The sequence below is a fragment of the Equus caballus genome, chromosome 2 (genome assembly GCF_041296265.1).
Source record: "Equus caballus isolate H_3958 breed thoroughbred chromosome 2, TB-T2T, whole genome shotgun sequence".
NCBI lineage: Eukaryota > Metazoa > Chordata > Mammalia > Perissodactyla > Equidae > Equus > Equus caballus.
The window spans coordinates 43,097,148-43,116,097 of record NC_091685.1 but is presented as its reverse complement, the minus strand read 5'-3'; the positions used below and the strand labels follow the sequence as shown (position 1 = coordinate 43,116,097).

The following is an 18,950-nucleotide window of genomic DNA, read 5'->3' as shown; positions in this document are numbered from 1 at the left end:
TGAACATCTTTTAAAGCTACCGGGTGGAAGAAAGTAAGGAATTATGAAAATCAGAAAGACTCCACAATCCATGAGTGAAATCATAGAGTTGTGCAGAAGTATGATTCGGTTCAAGATACCCAATAGTCCGGAGTCTGTGAGGAAAGCATTAGTTCAATCTCTCGGCATCCCAGAAGCTGAGTAAACGTGTGTGCAGTTTCCCTAACGTGCATCATGCGGAATTGTAGGGCATTCACAGTGGTCCACCAGGCTAAGAAGAAAGTTATTTGAACAATTAACTTTTTCTAAGATAAGCGTGTTATTGTTACACTTGATTTAATGTAGTAAACTTCGGTTTTGCCGTGTTTTTAGAGCACTTGACGTAGAACAAAGTTTCAGGAAGGGTCATGTCTTCTTCTTTGAAGGTTTTCCCCAGCAATTTACCAGGAGTTTCTTTTGCCATCAGTCCTCAAAAGGGTTTCTGTCTGGGTTTTTTGCTTCAGAAGGTATGGCAGTGCCCTTTCCTCTGGGTGGTTACAGTTTCACGAGATATAGTTGTCACCTGGTGTTGTCTGTTTCTCTTCCAGAGTGAAAGGATTGAAAAAGGCCAAGGAACTTGAAGACACACAGCAGCATCCCTTAGCAATGTGACATTGCTTTCCAGACTGTTTTCATTTCTGTTTTTAGCAGAGACATGCAACAACGACGACACACACGCACGCACATGCACACACACACACACACACATACACACACACAATCCCTCTGCAGTTTTGGGGCGATCAGCTGCAGGATTTTAACAGGAATGTTTTGGTCATTGCATTTGCACTTTCATGGACAACTTTTAATTTGATCAGCAAGACATCTTGGAACTCAATCTTCTGTTGGATCATGGGAAAACAAGACACCACGAGGAATCGAAAGAGGCTTCCTCTTCTTAGGAAGAAGCCGTTTTCCTTCTCATATAGGGCTGTATTCAAACATCGTGTGGAACTGTACAAATATTTATACCAAAAATATAGATAAGAAAAGGTGGGGATGCACTAGCCGCAAAAGAGAAGGCTGTTCCTGCGCCTGCCAGTGATTTCCAAGAAGCTGAATCTTTGGATTGATTCTCGGTGGAGGGCTTAGATCATACCTTATTGGGTCCGTGTGTTCTCATTTCCTTCACTGTTTTTATTTCATTTTGTTTGTTTTTGTTTTAATCTCTACAGCACACTTAATGCAACTTTTAAAATCTACAGGTTTTTAACGTCTTGTGGAAATTTGCAGAGGGGCGGGTGTGTGGTCAACGGGTAATGCATGGGAGATCATGAGAAACAGCTGACAGAGGTTAAACTTATTTTCCTGTCCCCACCACCTTCCAAGGACCTGCGAGGATAGTAATCATCTTGTCCCTTTTCTCATGTCCAGCACTTTAATTTTTTTGCCTTACTTTCACGTGCAATGAGAATTACTTAGAGAATGGGTAAAGCATGTAGCTTTTTTTAGTAACCTTGGAAACTGTAGTCATTCTAAGGAGTCATAAACTTTGCCTGGACATTTACCACCTAAAAGATCAGTGTGGTGCTGCGTTCTGGCCAGTAAATTCCATATTTTTGGCTATATCTCATCCAAACTGAGCAGTTTCTGTGTATATATAGAAGGTAGAAATGGAAAGTGAGAAAATATTTGAAAGGGATTATATTAATTGCTAAATATTTTATTCACAAAGGTCAATAACATGGCAAGATAAAATTATTTGTATAGTTTTGTCTGAATGAGCGAGAAAAATGTGGATGTATTGTTTGTATATATTGTATATATTAAAACAAAGAGATATGTGCATGAAATCAAGAAAAAAGAAAAGAACAAAAGCAAAGCATTAGTGGCTATGGTCTGTAAAATGAAACAAAAAAACTTTATTTCACTATAAGAGTACTTTATTTTAAATGTTCTTTAGAAGAACATTTTGCTAAAGCATGACTAAACTGCAAAAAAAAAAGAGCTACTGTATTTAGACTTAGGAAAAAAGGCAGAGTAACATTACTTAAAAAAAAGGATATGTTTACATTTAATTTTGGCTACCAGGAGTTTATTTTATTTTATTTAAAAAAATTTTTTTTGCCAATGGTGCCAAGTAATGTGAATGCTAATATTGCTTAAGAAAATTAAGTTAATTTTGCTAAACGGATAATCATAAGATGAATCAGTATATAGCTTAACACCGTCCACTCACTCCAACAAAGAACACTTAGAATGATCAAAACCTGACAAAAGAAATAGTATGAAAAGTAGAAAAAATGTCTCATGTTTTCATATCTCCTGCTGGAAATCAGAAAATGTAATAAAGAATTGCACAAAAAATAACTAAAAATTAAAAAGATGCAAACTGGTCTTGTAGGGATGTCACGGTATATTACTATTTCCACATAATGAGGAGCCAAAGAAATCTGATGCTTTTAAAAATTAAACTACTCATGTTAAATTGAGAGAATAAAGTTCGCATTTGCTGATGCCAGTTTAAAATTCCCAGGTTAAAGTTTCAGAATCAGTTGGTGTAAAGCTGAGATAATTGTTTTTTCTTGGTTCTGGCTGCCAACTGTAAGTTAAAATTCAAGGCTTGTTGTGAAGCCTAAAAATATTCACAAGTACGCTTTTAAACTGGTGTCTTTAGAAGGAAGGTAGATACAAAAAGATTGTGGTAAAACTGGGGTCAGTGCTCTTGGTGCCTTTTCTATAATTGTACTTGTTTTTTAATTACTTCCTTTCACTGCCAACCTCGAATTACTGTACAGTATACGTCTTACCGCTTGTGATCAGCTTTGACAACAGTGACAGCCCCACAGTCAGTAGCCCCCTGTACATGTGTAAACTGAGCTGACTCAATTTTGTTTTTAAATGTGTGGGTTAAGTTGCAGCTGTTGCAGTCCCCCAAACACCTATTATTTGACACAGTTTGGCCTATAGGAGGACACTGAGTAATTTACACACACACAATTGCATTCATAAATGGGAATAGAATGTGAAAGCCAGCTCTTTCAGAATATCCTATATTAATACTGAATTTAGATATGTTTATTCCATTTATTATGGTACAAATAACTGATCTTTCGACAAGAGTAATGACCTCAGTGGATTTGCTTTAACAAACCTCACATTCATTTATTTATTTTTTAATGTTTCACATGCTACATTATTAGCTGAGTAAGTTAGAAAATTCTGGAAGATAAAAACTTGCATAGAATTAGGAGGGTTCTTACGGAGGGGATAGGAAGTAGGTTCAGAATCTACCAGTGTAACCTACCGATACAGGTGTGAATCCTAGGTGAGGTGAGAATGCACTTCCACTCAAACAGAGCATTTCTGACCGCTTTTTCTTGGTTGTGAATCTTAATTTTGAATATAAGATGATAGGTAAGCGCAGCTTTCTTGGATAATCTGAATTCCCAAGTGCCAGGAGTAGGATTTCATTATAAAATTAATAGCTAATCTTATTCTGTCTCCTGAAGACTTAATTGCTACTCTTGTTACCCATTTGAAATCAGCTGTACTGTGTGAACGAAATAAAGACAATAACTCGAACCCCTCTCTGGCTGCACGGTCGCTTATGGCAGTTCCACACAGTAGTTGGCGCCCAATGGGGGGTCCCTGAGACTTGCATGTAAAACTAGTCTAGATGTCTTCTTTTTTGTAAGTTTTATTTTTGTAATTGTGCATGTAAAGCATCATTGAATCAATGGATCTGTTGAAGAACTCAGCTGCTGGAAACCATGCAAAATGTTTTGAATTGCCCTTAAAATATGGAAAATGTTTTCTGAATGCTTTATATTCTTTCTGCTGTAAATTAAAAATGAAGAAAATTTCCCCATACTATGTGTGTGTTTTGCTTTAACTTTACCTGATATTGAAATCCAAGGTGATCAGCACATTTAAACCATATGAAATAATTTCAGGTATTTCCTTCCATCCAGATACAGTGGGTCTTTTTTGGTTTTTTTGAGCGAGATTAGCCCTGAGCTAACATCTGCTGTCAATCCTCCTCTTTTTGCTGAGGAAGGCTGGCCCTGAGCTAACATCCATGCCCATCTTCCTCTCTGTGGGATGCCTACCACAGCATGGTGTGCCAAGCGGTGCCATGTCTGCACCCGGGATCTGAACTAGCGAACCCCGGGCCACCGAAGTGGAAGGTGCGAACTTAACCGCTGGGCCACCAGCCCACCCCCAGATACAATGTTTTGACACTGAATGTTAAATAGTTTCGGATATGTCCATGAAAGAAAAAAATCTCTTAGTAGAGCCACTGTTCCTTGAACACTTGCTTTTCAATTATCTTCTCAGGGACTTCTCAACATGTCAATCATTTGTCTAAGTGCAGTTATTTGAAAGATAAAGACACCAATCTAAATTCACTTTTTCAGTTAAAATCTCTGAAGTTTTAAAAGCTGCTCTCCAGCTGACAGCTGCTGTCAGTCTGAGTATTCTCTCATCTTTGTCTCATTCCCTTTTACTGCAGATCCTCATCTTGCCTCCCCGGTAGTTCCTCTTCCATCTAATCTTTCTCAGTGTTGCTGCCCCACAAATTTTGCATAATGGATCTCCCAACTTTCTAGAGCCACTGCATTTAAATAACAATTTCCTCTCTTGTTTATCTTTGCTCTTTATCCAATCTTACTTCCACTATGTCCCAACCTACACCCCCTGGTTGGTCTGTGCAAACCAAGTCTATTTCCACTCATGTCTTTGTCCATCCCTTGCCTGGAAAGTGCTCTTTAGCTGCTTACCCAACTCAAATCCGACCTCTTCTGTGGCACTCGCTCGTTTATTCTCATACACGCTAACATCTCCCTTTTCAAATTACTCCACTTAAAGTTGGAGAAGACAGTTCAGTATTTATTTTATTTTTCATTTCTCATCTAATCTGCCAGTCAACCTATTAGCGTTTGTTAGTATTTTGTTTGTTAAGGTAGGATTTGTCTATGTTGGTAGGACTACTTTCGGTAACAAATATGTTGCAAAGTCAATCACTGCATTCACATTTGTGCCTCCGCCTCCATCCAACGAAAAGCTGAGGACCTGCTCTGTGCTAGGGCCCAGGAATACAAAAATGCAGAAACGACAGTCCCTGATGTAAACCTATAAACAGATTATAATATGGTCTGTGCAATGACAAACATCTGTTGTCACAAATAAGTGCAAGAAGAGAGGGAATCTAACCCAATCCATGCCTGTGATAAATACCCCAAACGGACTTATCTCAATTTAAACAGTTTCTTGGAAACACGTGGTCTCCAGGACCACCAGGTAAATGAGGGACACAGGCTGTCTCCAATATTGTCACGGCCACAAAAATGGCCCAAGGGCCCAGAATACCGTTTAACGCCCCGACCCTTATTTGCCTACACAGTCCCCTTCTGGAGCCTAAGGCATCACGTGCCCTCTGGTCCGCACCGGCGGCGGTGAGGAGGGCCAGCCGGCGCTCACCGACCGGCCCCCAGCGCGGCCGCAGTCCGCTGCAGCTTCGCAACCCCCTCACCCGCGGCCACGCCCGCCGCCTCACGACGCACTCCGGCCTAGTCTCGCCAGGCCACGCCCCTTCCGGCGCGCCCCCGCCCATCCGTCGGCCCCGCCTGGTGACGTCATCGCCCCGGCGCCGCTGCAGCCGCTCCGCTCAGGTCCCCGGCCTCCGGTGCCGCTGCGCCACTCAGTAGACCCTCGCCCGCAGCCGCCGCCGCCAAAATGTGAGTGACACGACGCGAGGCGGCCTCGGGCCCCGGGGACGGCGGCCCACGGCTGGCACCCCTGCTTGGCCGGGTCCCACCGCCCGCCGCTTGGAGGCGGGCCGAGACTGCGGGGGCTCCCGAGGCCTGGGGTGGGCGGCGGCCCCGGGGTTGCGGGCTGCAGATGGGCCGGGCCGACCCCGAGGCACAGCCGACCGCCCCGAAGGGCCCCGCGGCCTTCGGACGACGCGGAAGGGACGAGGGCGGGGCGGCGGGGACTTCCCGGGGGTGGGGAGCGCCCCCCACCCCGCCCCTGTTCCGCCCCACCTCTTTCCCTTCCCCTTCTCCTTCCCCTCAAGATCCCTGAGAGGAGTGGTGGCCGCTGCCTCGGTCTTGGAGCGCCTGCTCGCTGCCTGATGCTGGGCTGGGCTCCGGAAGTTGCTGGGGAAGGACCTTGGCTCTGCCTTGAGGCACCTGTGGTCAGAGTGGACTCAGGAGCATAGCGTAGCTGTGGGCCCTCTCTCTCTTTTGAAGCAGAAGCACTCTTTTAGTGGCTCTTGAAAACGTGGAGTTTCCCATGGTGACATCCAGAGAATGCTGTCAAGAATCACAAGGACCCTCTGTCACCCTTCCAGCCTGCTCACTGCTCACCTACAGAGGAGAAAGGAATGGGTGCTTTCCCTGGGTTCCTTCTAGGAACTCGGGACACCATTCGAGCGTGTTCTCACTGAGGCTGCTGTGCCAGTAGCGCACAGGGGTTAAGATCTAGATCTGTGGAATTACACAGCACCTGGTCTAAACACAGGCTCCACTGTGGCCAGCGTGTTGACTTTCTAAACCTCACTTTACTTGTCTATAAAAAGGGGTTAATTGTAGTATCTTCCTCAAAAACTTACTAGGATTAAATGAGGAAACGCTTGAAGAAAATGCACCAGTACATGGTCCTTTGCTATAATCTATCAGACAGTAAACTGAGGGCAGGGTTGGGATCTGCTGCGTCCCTGGTCTTTGACACATGATAGGTATAAAATAACTGTTGAATAAAATGAATCAGTGGCTGTTGTATGCAAGACCCATGCTAGGCGCCATCTTGGATACAAGGAAGAGACCTCTAAGACACAGGAGTCTGTGATCTGTTAGGGAAGGTAAGACATTATATATATATCTGAAAAATCAAAGCGTTGCCAACTGAGTAATGCAAGCAATAAGGACTTCACAGCCAGAGTGGTCAAGAAAGCTCTGCCTGTAGAGAAATAAAGCATTTGATGAGGATTTTAAAAGAGGAGCTCCTTTTAAGAGCGGCAGCATTGCTTCATCTCGCCTTTCCCACCCCTCCACTCCCCATCCCCTAACCTGGAGTTCCTAACCTTGTTTCTGTAAATGAATCTATTTCTCCATACTGGAAAAAGGGCATTCTATAATTGTTCATAACTGTGAAAACCATTCTGGCCACAGTGAAAAGATCAGAAGAGTACTGAGTGCATTTAAGTAGATGTATGCCTTAAAACAAGTAATGAAACAGTTGGGAAGTAGCGTCTCCCTATCTTAGCATCAGGGGCCTCAGTGGCACAAAGCGGATCTTATTCAGCCTTCACTTCAGCCCTCGTCGCTTTTAACACGTGGGAGAATCTTGGAAATTATAGAGGAATTAGAAGAAATGCCATTAGAACCTTCGTTCATACTGCAGGAAAGATTTTCTCCTTTAGTTCTGAAATGCCTAACACTGAGGGTCGTGGAATAACATCTTCATACTTACAGAAACGTACTTGGAATCGTAATTTCCTCGTGCCTCTGCATGTTTCAGGTCTACAGCTGCGCCTGCAGGTGCAAGCTCTGCCTCTGGCAGTAGTCGAAGACTTCAGCAGACACAGAATCAAGTGGATGAGGTATTTCTCTGAAATGGTGAAAACATGAATTTTTAACCAACATGGGAACACTCTAGAAATTATTCTGTTTTGAAAAAGTATCATAAAAGTGTGAATATAAAGTAAATTTTGACTGTATCATAAATGTGACAAAAACTCGCCCCCTATTCTTCTGAAAGCCCTGGTCTAAGCTTCTGAGATGTCAGATTCTCCTGGTTTCATGCTTGCTTTCCTGTGACTGAATCACATAACTAAAACACAAACGCCCCTCCCAGAGAACATCCCCTCAAGAACCACTCCATAATACGTATTTTGCCTCAACAAAAAAAAAAGGAAAAGGAAAAGGAACCACTTTATAAAATAGGGTAATAGAATTTTAAGGATTAGGTCTATAAATTGCTCAAGCCAGGACCAGTCCTTCTGACCAGACTTTTCATCAGAATGCTGTTCCAGTAGCCTGACTTACTGTTACCCAGCCTGAGCAGGCCTCTGCAGAATTCACTGTCACTTGTTGCCCATTGACATACAGAAGGCAGATGCTGGCAAACTGCTCTAGCCCCACAGATCTATGTTTGTGGAATTCTTGAGTTAGAGAACCTTCACAGCATCTTTTGTTCTGCCCGAGGTATGCAGACCCACAACAGAAGATTGTTTGAGAAATTCAGACTAGGATTTCCATAGTCCTAAAAGCTGTCAGTGTCCAACAAGGATATGTTGGTCTTTCTGCATTTAGCTACCTTAAAAAGCTGAGAGAAACTTAATGTTAGATTCCATTTTTTAAATCATATGGTAATATTTTGGTCTGATGGTTTTGTTACAAAGTTAATTCTGAAAATTTTATATGTTCATGCTAAGAAACTCATTCGAATTCCATCCTGCATGAAACTTTTGTTTACTTATGAAATCAAATTGGGTCCTTTTTCTTAGCCAAAGGAATTCTAAAGAGAGTTTTTTTAAGTTGAGGTGAAATTCACAACATAAAATTAACCATTTTTAAGTGTACAATTCAGTGGTATTTGGTATATTCACAATATTGTGCAACCATTACTTCTGTGTAGTTTCACAATTTTTTCATCACCCCAGAAGAACACCCTATAAGCAGTTAATCACTCCGCATTCCCCCTTTCTTCCATCCCCTGGTAACCTCTAATTAGCTTTCTGTATCCATAGATTTGCCGGTTCTGGATATATAATATAAAAGAGATCATACAATCTGCGGCCTTTTGTGTCTGGCTTCTTTCACTTAGCACGATGTTTTCAGTGTTCATCCAAGTTGTAGCATCTATCAGTGCCTCGTTCCTTTTATGGCTGAGTAGTATTCCACTGCATGTGTACACTTTTGATTTGTTTATTCATTCATCTGTTGATGGATTTTTTTAGTCGTTTCCACCTTTTGGCTATTATGAATAATGCTGCTATAAATATTTGCGTACAAGTTTCTGTGTGGACATATGTTTTCATTTCTCTTGGGTATGTTATCTAGTAGAATTGCTGGGTTATATGGTAACTCTGTGTTTAACTTTTTGAGGAACCTCCATACTTTTCCCTAGTGGCTGCACCATTTTATTTTCCCCACTAGCAGTGTTCAAGTTTCCTGTTTCTATCACCAACACTTGTTATTTTCCGTTTTTTTAATTATAGCCATCCTAGTGGGTATGAAGTAGTATCTCTGATTGTGGTTTTGATTTGCATTTCCTTAATGACCAGTGATGTTAAGTATCTTTTCAGTGCTTGTTGGCCATTTGTATATATCCTTTGTAGAAATGTCCGTTTAAGTCCCTTGCCCGTTTTTTAATTGGGTAGTTTCTCTTTTTGTTGTTGAGTGATAAGAGTTCTTTATATATTCTGGATATTAAATCCTTTACAGATACATGATTTGCAAATATTTTCTTCCATTCTATGAATTTTCTTTTCATATCCTTGATAATGTCTTTTGATGCACAAAAGGTTTTAATTTTTATAAAGTCCAATTTATCTATTTTCCTTGTTGCTCTTGCTTTTGGTGTCAAATCCATTGATCCATTTTGAGTAATTTTTGTATATGGGGTGAGATAGGGATCCAGCTGCATTCTTTTGTATGTGGCTATCCACTTGTCCCGGCACCATTTGTTGAAGAGACTGTTCTTTCCCCCATTGAATAGTCTTGGCACCCTTGTCAAATCAATTTGTGTTGTTTGGGTTGATTTCTGGACTCTCAATTCTATTCCATTGGTCTATATGTTTATCCTTATGCCAGAACCACACTATGATTATTGTAGCTTTGTAGTAAGTTTTGAAATTGGAAAGTGTGAGTCTTCCAATTTTGTTTTTCTTTTTCAGTATTGTTTTGGCTATTTGGGGTCCCTTGCAATTCCTTAAAAATTTGAGGATTGGCTTTTCCACTTCTGTAAATAAATTTTTAAAAAAGGCCATTGGAATTTTGATAGAGATTGTGTTGAATCTGTACATATGTACATCACTTTGGGGGGGTAGCACCATCTTAACAATATTGTCTTCCAGTCTATGTACATTGGATGTCTTCCTATTTAATTAGGGGTTTAATTTCAGCAGTTTTAATAGTTTTTAGTGTGCAAGTCTTTTACCTCCTTGGTTCAATTTATCCCTACATATTTTATTCTTTTGGATGCTATTGTATATGGAATTGTTTTCTTAATTTTCTTTTCTTTGCTAGTATAGGAAACACATTGATTTATGGATGTTGATCTTGGACTCTGAAACTCTACTGAATTTGTTTATTAACTCAAGTAGGTTTTTTGTGTGAATTCTTTGGGATTTTCTATGTATGATATCATCTGCAAATAGTGATCATTTTACTTCTTCCTTTCCAATTTGAATTCCTTTTATTTCTTTTTCTTGCCTAATTGCTCTGGCCAGAACTTCCAGAAGAGTGTTGAGCAGCAGTAGAAAGTGGGCATCCTTGTTTCTGATCTGAGGGGAAAAGCTTTTTGTCTTTCACAAAAACATCCATGTCTTGAGCATGGATGTTAATGCCCTTTATCATGTTAAGGAAGTTCCCTTCTGTTCCTGGTTTGCTGAGTGTTTTCATCATGAAAGGGTGAGCCCCCCTTTTTTTTAAATTAAAGTTTGGCTCAAAGTAATAAAGTGATGAGCTGAAAAAAATGTGCCAGTGAATTTTATTGAGAACTTTTGTTCTTCCTTTCCTTTATGAGTAACTTGGTGTGATCATATTCATTCAGGTGGTGGACATCATGAGAGTCAACGTGGATAAGGTACTGGAAAGAGATCAGAAGCTCTCTGAGTTAGATGACCGTGCAGATGCACTGCAGGCAGGAGCTTCCCAATTTGAAACAAGTGCTGCCAAGTTGAAGAGAAAATATTGGTGGAAGAACTGCAAGGTAATTCTCTTGCCTGGTCTTTACATTAAGTCACCTCTGTACTCTCAGAGGGTCAGCAAAGGCAACCAATACTGGACTTTGATGCATCTTGGAGGTGAGCTTGAGCTCCCACACATGGAAATTTGGATTGACTCCGAATCTAAAACACTGGCTGCACATCCTGTTGCTATCCTACAACTAGGAATTCTCCATGATCTGTGGCTGGCCTTAAGAAACACATAGAACAGGAGCATCCAAAACCAACCACAGACATAAGCCCCTCCAACCCTCCACCCCAGCGAAGCCCTGAATACAGATTGACAGGAAAGGCCTGGAACAGGTCAGTTGTGTGTGGTTCTGTGAATGGCTCCAACGTCAAAAGAAAGAGCTGCTCGAAAGCCACAGTGTGCTCCACAGAAGAGCAGAAAGCAGCTACACAAGGAGCATGGCCCAAAGCAGATTTTATACAGCTACCAAAGAGATGTGATGCGATCAGATCCCAAATATATCCCGCCTCTTCCTGGAGTAGAAGTGACACTTCCTGGATACACGGGATGAGCTCAGTAGCCCGCCCTTCTGTGGAAAACTTGTGTACACAAACATATGCCTATCTAGAGACCACAGATCATTTGAAGATCTTATAAAAAGCAGATAAGTAACCTTCAGGCCCTAGTTGAGAACATTACATTTAGGCTTTAAAAATTATGCATTATTTCAGATTGTAGTGCACCTTAATTTCTCTTTTAGTGACTAGAATGGTAATAGATGATACTCTTCAGTAAGGACATTAATCTATTTTCAGAATGTAAAATGGACATATGTTTCGTTACAGATGTGGGCAATAGGGATTATCGTCGTGGTCATCATCATCATCATCATCATCGGTGAGTTCTTCTGTCTAACTGGGGGACATGTCTCTGTTCACAGTTGATTTCATGTACAAGAACTCAGAATAAAATTTCCCTTAGAAATATTAGTTTATTCCAAAGATTTTTGTTTTCTTTAGTAAATGTTTTAAGTACTTGAGTGTTATATGATTAAAGTCTGAGATTTTTGATATAAACATGGAACCTCTGAAGTTAGAGAAAAATGTATTCATTTCCACTGACCTGTTAGTTTTCTCTCTGAATATATTTTCATCAGATACTTCCTTTTATGTGGAAGAGTACAGTCTGGTGATTAAAAGCATGGATTCACCCTAGCTCCACCACCATCCAGCTCTGGGCCTTGTGCAAGTAATTTAATAGCTCTGAGCCTCAGTTTCCTCATTTGTAAAATGGGGATAATAGTAGTGCCTACCTCATATGTTCGTTATAGGATGAAACTGGTTAATATGCAAAAAGCACTTAAGATGGTACCTGGCATATACTGATAAGTTATATAAATGAATAAATACACAAACAACACACAACTATGGTTACTATTATTCTTACTACCACTACTCTATGCAATATCGGAACAACCCATTGCCATTTTTAGCCCAGTACATGGGGACTATTTAAAGAAACGTCTTCAGCCCTTTCCCTTGACAGTCTCCTTTAGCCCTCTACAAAATGTAGAGAAGCCACTAGGAGGAAATTGGCCAGATTGAATTTCTGTTCACATTTAGACTGCAGCACAGGAGTTCATTCTGGGTTTGCACTGAAAGACTAAACTGCTCTTTTCCCTGCTTCTTTGCATCTCCCCTGCTTTCATCAGTGTGGAGCTTTTCTTAATGAAGAACCAATGGAACGCCAGCCCGCTGTTCAAGAACCCTCTTCAAGACTTTTCACTTAGAACCTGCCACATTATCAAGCTTACCTACTGTTATATCTAAAATGATTATTTTCTGTTAGTTACTGTAAAGTTTGGTTTCTAGGAAATGTGCCTTTGTTTTTTAATATGCACTCCAAACCAGAAGTGTAGTCAGCCCAGCTCGCATTTTGCACAGTGCCTTTACAGATTTACATATGGGCTGATGAAGAGGACTTCTTAAGTTCCAGAGTGTAATAGCCTAGAAGTAATATTGTCTGATTAATTGCCATTAATTCCAGTTAAGGGAATTTGTTCTAAGTTAGCTGTCCTTGTCATATGATGTTATCTTCATGTGACATTATCTTCATATGACGTTATCTTCATATAAACCTTTGGCTAATCAGATTTCCAGTTTGTGCCTTCTAGAAAACACTACTGCCTAACACAATTCTGTGACAATATCCGGTTGTGCCTTATTTTGCTATTTTTCTGATTCCCTATAAGAGAAATCTCTACTGTTTATAAGCACTACTGACTCTTTCGCTGTATTTAAAATAAGATGCTGGTAAAGAGTTTTTGCTCTTACATTAGATATGAAGATGTTCACTTTCTTGTTATTGTTATGTATCACTTGCTAAAAATATGATTTTAATCAGAAATAATAACCTCTTTAAAACATTTTTATAGAACTATGGCTGTGACCAAAGTTTCTATTTTGCCAAAAAGTTAAATCCCAGTAAAATGTCCTTAAGTTTGTTCCTGCCAGATAGATTTAGAAAAGTGACAAATGGAGCTCAAAGCGCCCTTCAGAATTCAAACTGTAACATCGGGTGTGAACCTTCTCCGTCCTGACAGACCTTTCTTGCCTTTGAAATGCTGTCGGTGGTGCGACTCCACTTCCTAGTCAGCATCTTTCCCAGGGGTTTGAGAAGGTTTGGGCCAGACTCTGACCATCTCCCACCTCCAGACAGTGTTACCCAGCAGTTTGCAGATGGATCAGCGGTGGACGCCAGTATGTTTCTAATAATTACGCGAGCAACAATTCTGTAGCCTTCAAGTGAGACCTTCTGTGAACTGGTGTTTATCTGACCCAGTCCCGTAGACTACAGCTTTTGGAGTGTGTTTCCAGTTTTTATCCACATTCTACTTTCTGAACCTGTTTTCTGAGCGACACTTTCCCTCAGGCATTGGTCGGGGTGGACGACTGTTCACAGAGGATGGCTCACCACGCCACTCCTCGCTGTCACAGACGGTCTGCACAAGACGCTGCTTTGGGAATAGCCGTTGTCCTGATTCTGAGAGACTTGCTGGGCACACGAGACTTTGACCAGCAGGGCATGTGGCTTAAGGATGGGAGTTGAGGTAGGGATGCAAACAGGCGAGGAGGCACTGCGGGAGAAACAGGTTTACCACCCCGTGGCCCCTTGTTACTGGAATATTCTAAAATTCCTGTTCACATGCTAGTATGTGACTTACAAAGCAACAGCAGTTGAGGTGCACCAGGACACGGGTTCCATTTCTTTAACAGCTGTTCCCCTGATGCCCCTGAGAGGATGTAATGTTGAAAACGCCTTGCAGCATGCTCAGTTATGAGAAGAAAACAGACGGTAGCCCACCCTCAGCTCAGGGTCTCTGGCCGGGTCTGACTCTGAAACCTTGGTGCTCTCTCCTTGGCCTCAATGCTCAGTCCCATGTAACCCACTGGCTCCTGCATTAACCCAGGAATACCTCGCTTGTATCTGTGTATTTAGCTGGGAACTTGCCCCTATAATGAACTTAATAAAGTGTTTATAAACATAACTCTGGTACCCATGTTGCTTGTGGAGGAAAAGCTGCGCCTGGTCCAAGTCCTGAAATGGCTGCTCCCCCCACCTCTCCCGTAGAAGCCCCCAGACTCCACCTTGTCTTCTTTCTCACTGTCCCCTCCCTAGAGCTCTGGTTTCCAGTACCCAGAATTTCCCCACAGCCTCGTCACTCCCCTCTGAAAAGTGCTCTTCGGTATAGGAGATGAGTGGGGAGTTGGTTTTCTCATGATTACCAAAATGTTAAGGATTGGAAATATGTGGGCTTTCCAAAGTGCCGTGCAGAGCCAGCCCTGTGTGTGGGAGAATAGATGGCTGCTGCCTACATGGGACGTGAGGAAGATAATTTGGATGGGTAGGGGACATCTCCAGACACATAGCTCCTGTTTTGATTCCGCCTATCTTCCCCCTTAAATACACTTCACTCTTAGTCCGCAGCCCCTAGTGAACAATAATATGGGTAGAAGTAGACTTTTGCATACAGTCAAATGCCAGTTTTCCTATGAAATCCTACTGGGAGGGAAGAGTTGCACGTGTTTCCACTGCCTTGGATAGAAGGTCCCTGCTGTTGTCTGACATGCTATTGTGTTTTGGATAAGCACTAACTGTAGAACTGTGCCTTTTGTTTGGCACCTTTATATAATGAAATCTATATGAACTTTCGGTGCCATTTTCAAAATTTTTAAGGAAAATCTACCATAATTGGGCTCCCCTTTCTCTGCCTCCCCCCTCAAATGTCAGGGTTCCTTAGGGCTGGGTCCTGAGCCAGCTTCTCTTTCCATTCTGCATACTCTCCCTGGGCAATCTTAGCTATTCCCGTGAAATCTCCACTCATTAATCTACTGATGATTCCTGGCCTGTTGGACATGGGCCTCTCAAACTCAACATTTACCACACAGAATTAAGCATTCCCCTGCCTCTTGCTTCTCTTCCCATCATTAATGGTGTCCACTCCAGAGAATGGACCCACCCGGGGTCCATGCTAGACAAGTCCACTGGACTTGCTGATAACTTTGCTCACCATATATATCACTCAGGATTTGCTGGGGGTATGCTATGTAGCAAACTTCCCCCAAATCTCAACAGCTTAAAGTTTTGTCCTTGCTCGTGCTACATGTCCAAGGTCAGTCAGCAGGAAGGCTCCAGCATCAGTCCCTCAGGGAGGGACTTGTGTAAGCGTTGATTTCGGGTGATGGCTGCTGCAGGAAGGAACAGCAGGAACTGTGCACTGGCTCTCAGAGCTGCTGCCTGGGAGTGGAGCCAGCAGCTCTGCGCACATTCCATTGGCCAAAGCAAGTCACAGGAGGAGGCCTAGCCTCAGAGGCGGTGGGACGCAATCCTACCTGTCACTTGAAGGAGAAATGGGACGTTTATGAGCCTGTGTCTTCACAACTGCAATTTCAGTCAAAGCGTAGGGGGCAAGTTTCCCTGCTCTTGTATTTTCTAATGAGTTGTGCCTCCTACATGATAATTCTATATTTGCATCACTAATAAATTGTGTTTAAAGCATGGTGATTTTTTTTTGGTTTGAGGATTAATTGTGTGCTTTAAAATTGACCAGACTGCTTAGTGCGTGTAAATGTAAGCATCCTTACAACTGAGCTGCTTTTCATACTAGCAAAAAACTCAATTTGTAAAACTGGAATTTACTAAATAAACCAATTACGGCATAATCATTAGAAAATAATTGGAGGGGCCGGCCCTGTGGTGCAGCAGTTAAGTGCACACGTTCCACTTCTCAGCAGCCCGGGGTTTGCCGGTTCAGATCCCAGGTGCGGACATAGCACCACTTGGCAAAAGCCATGCTGTGGTAGGCATCCCATGTATAAAGTAGAGGAAGATGGGCACGGATGTTAGCTCAGGGCAAGTCTTCCTCAGCAAAAAGAGGAGGATTGGCAGTAGTTAGCTCAGGGCTAATCTTCCTCAAAAAAAAAAATAATAATTGGATTTTTTCTCATCCTTTAAATAGCAAGCTAAGTGCATTTAAAAGTCTAGTGTCTTTATACTGTCAAGACCATGGACAATCCCGTTAACAGAAGTACCTGCCTGTGGCCAAGGCTCTGGCTCGCCAGTCTGAGGAAGGACTTCGCTCCAGCAATTTCCTCGTCTGCAGCTCTTCCCTCCTGCGTCATTCACTTCTCCCTCCTTAGTGGATAACCCATACTTAACAGTGATCCCCACATCCCTCCCTCCAGCAAATAAATGCTTGCGTATAGCTCTTCACGGCAAAATTCCTCCTGACAGCTCCCTACAGTCACTGCCTCCTGTCCCATCTTTATTTCAGTGCACACCATTGAGACCTCTTTAACCAAGGCCACCATCTTGGTAAAGCTCAGGAAGAAATTCTCTGCCCTTGTCTTACTCTGCTTGTCACCAGCATTTGATACAGTTGCCAGCTCTCTCCTTGAAATGCTTTATTATCTAGTTTCTGTGACGCCGCACTCTTCTGGTTTTCTTTCAACCTTAGGTACTGCTCCTTTGCTTGGCTCTCTGCCCGACCTCTGAATCTCCATGTGTCCAAAATCTTGGCCTTTGGCCCTTTTCTCTCTATCTGCGCTCTCTTGGTGACACCATTTCACCCATCACTGTAAACTCCATATAGCCTGTGACAACTCCCAAATGTAAGCTGGATCTCCATTCCTGGCTTCTCCCCTAAGTTCCATGCTGAGAAATCCAACTGCCTACCTGACAACTCCACTTGGATGTGTAACGCACATCTCAAACATAACATGGAAAACAGCTCTCCATTCTCCCCTCATCAAAACTTACCATCCCCAGACTTGCACACCTGTGTCCCATCACACGCAGCACTGCTTAAACCAAAGACCCAGGAGTCATCCTCAATCGCTCTCTTCTTCTCACTACACCGATTCAACTCACCGGCAAGGCTCTATGCCCCTAAATGTATCCCGAGTCCAGTCTCCTCTCATCATCTTTACTGGCACCACCCTAGCCCAAGCTATCAGCCCTCTTCTTGTAATTAACAGCCTCCTGTTAACTGTTTCCCGTGCAGTGGTCTGACCAATCCAGATCCCTATCTTGCTTAAAACTGTCCTCTTTCCACTACCATCAGAAAAAAATCCAAATCGCTTTCCCTAATTACACGGCCCACTGTGATCTGGCCTTTCCTAACTTCTTGACCTCATCTCACCATTCCTCCCTGCGCTTCCTATTCTCCAGGCCAAGTATACTGCCTGTTTCTCAACAACAAACCTGCTCTGCTCCCAGGCCTCTGCAGGTGCTGTTCTCACCACTGGGGCCTCTTCCCCAGCCCCTCCTCACACTCAGGCTTCAATTTCCCCTTCTCAGAGAGCCCTCCCTGATCACCTGGCTAACGTGCCTCTTGCCTCCTTCACCCTGCATGCCTTTCCCCGTTACACTTCATCCCATTAGCTTGTTTCATGTTCTACACAGCACTTTTCACTTTCTAAACTTTATGGAGTTGTTCGTGTTTTATGTCTTAAAACGCAAACTCCCTGAGTGGCAGGGCCTTTTACCACCACTCTCTCCCCACGGACCCCAATCATCCCTGCCCAGATACATACTCAATAAGTATTTGTTGAGTGAATGCAGTTTGTCAAAACAGAGCTTCAGAGACGAGGGAGATCTGCCATCCTTTGGAAAAATAAGGTGGTTTACCCAATACACGATATGAACAACTGCCCTACTTCATCCCCCCACCCCCTCTTTTATATACAGCTCCTTTCATTCACCCAACAAATGCGGAAGAGTTTTGACGTACCAGGCACTGGAGAGGGTCGGAGTTCTGCACTGTACTTTCCATTTTGGATGACTTGAGACACAATCTAAAAGGTGCCTTCAGACTGGTTTTTTTTTTTAAAGGGCTTCTCTACACCTTCCTTTTCTGAAACAGTGTCTTTTACATACAGTTGTCTTCCTCCAGCTGCCAAATGAATCTAGCTTTAAGAAGACCAGGGAAATGGTTAAGTTTCACTGTCGGAATTCCGTTTCTGATAATCGGGTTTGATTTCTCCAGGGCTTCCATACTGCCCGGGTCCTCCAAGACCCTCACCTACGGAGAGAGAGGAGAGCAACGAAGTCAAGAAAGATGGAAACAACGGGAACCCAAGGAGACGCAGAGCTTGCGCTCGGACGTCCCGCGCCTTCTCCCCACGATCGCCTTCACTCCTGCCGCCGGCCCCCCGCTCCTGCCCCTCACGTGGAGACCGCGCCCTCTCCGCCCGGGTCCCGCCCCCTTGTGACTGGCGTCTCGAGGACCCTATCACCGCCGCGCTGGCTCCAGCGGCCCCCTCCCCCCGAGGCCCTGCCCCGGCGCCGGGCAGGGGCCGGGGCGCTGGACTCTCGCGGGCGCGACTCTAGCCTCTTCGGGGGCCCCTCCGCCCCCTGCCTACGCGCCAGCCAGTCGGGATTGGTCGAGCGCCACCTCCGACCGACCCCGCCGTTATGTAACGTGCGCTGGCGCCTTCGCCCCCGCCCACTCGTCTTCGGTTGTGTAACCCGGGCGCCCCAGCGCGGGCCCCGCCCCCGGACCAATGGGGGGCCGCAGGCCCGGCG

General features: G+C 43.5%; 2 protein-coding genes and 2 long non-coding RNA genes across 52 annotated transcripts in view; 3 read left to right on the top strand and 1 right to left on the bottom strand.

The window, feature by feature from the left end:
* The window catches only part of CAMTA1 (calmodulin binding transcription activator 1), an 850,910-nt gene extending 847,079 nt beyond the window's left edge, over positions 1–3,831 (top strand). For all 48 annotated transcript variants that reach the window (XM_070261026.1, XM_070261005.1, XM_070261025.1 and 45 more), the window contains one exon: positions 567–3,831. In XM_070261026.1, coding sequence (XP_070117127.1) covers positions 567–599 — 33 coding nt within the window. In that variant the 3' untranslated portion in view covers positions 600–3,831. The remainder of the gene's footprint in view (positions 1–566) is intronic.
* A 999-nt stretch (positions 3,832–4,830) lies between these two features.
* Positions 4,831–18,918, bottom strand: LOC111770192 (uncharacterized). Of its 2 annotated transcripts, none has more exons than XR_002803291.2 (4): positions 18,788–18,918; positions 18,157–18,447; positions 7,435–7,572; positions 4,831–6,275 (listed from the first exon to the last, which is right to left on the bottom strand). It is a non-coding gene; the product is annotated as an uncharacterized lncRNA (long non-coding RNA). The 2 variants fall into 2 exon arrangements; XR_002803293.2 differs by having other exon boundaries at positions 5,085–6,329.
* On the top strand, positions 5,610–14,410 carry VAMP3 (vesicle associated membrane protein 3). The gene is made up of 5 exons (NM_001433563.1): positions 5,610–5,699; positions 7,483–7,564; positions 10,741–10,899; positions 11,711–11,762; positions 12,577–14,410. Coding segments are annotated over exons 1-5 (312 nt in total). The 5' UTR covers positions 5,610–5,697; the 3' UTR covers positions 12,594–14,410.
* LOC138923230 (uncharacterized) lies at positions 8,735–10,675 on the top strand. The gene is made up of 2 exons (XR_011436568.1): positions 8,735–10,287; positions 10,418–10,675. It is a non-coding gene; the product is annotated as an uncharacterized lncRNA (long non-coding RNA).
* Positions 18,919–18,950: the final 32 nt, after the last annotated feature.

Bases quoted from the DNA above. Each gene is read 5' to 3' on its own strand.
- VAMP3 (NM_001433563.1), top strand. The intron at 7,565-10,740 runs GTATTTCTCTGA...ATATTCATTCAG, and splicing joins CACAGAATCAAGTGGATGAG to GTGGTGGACATCATGAGAGT. The intron at 10,900-11,710 runs GTAATTCTCTTG...GTTTCGTTACAG, and splicing joins ATTGGTGGAAGAACTGCAAG to ATGTGGGCAATAGGGATTAT.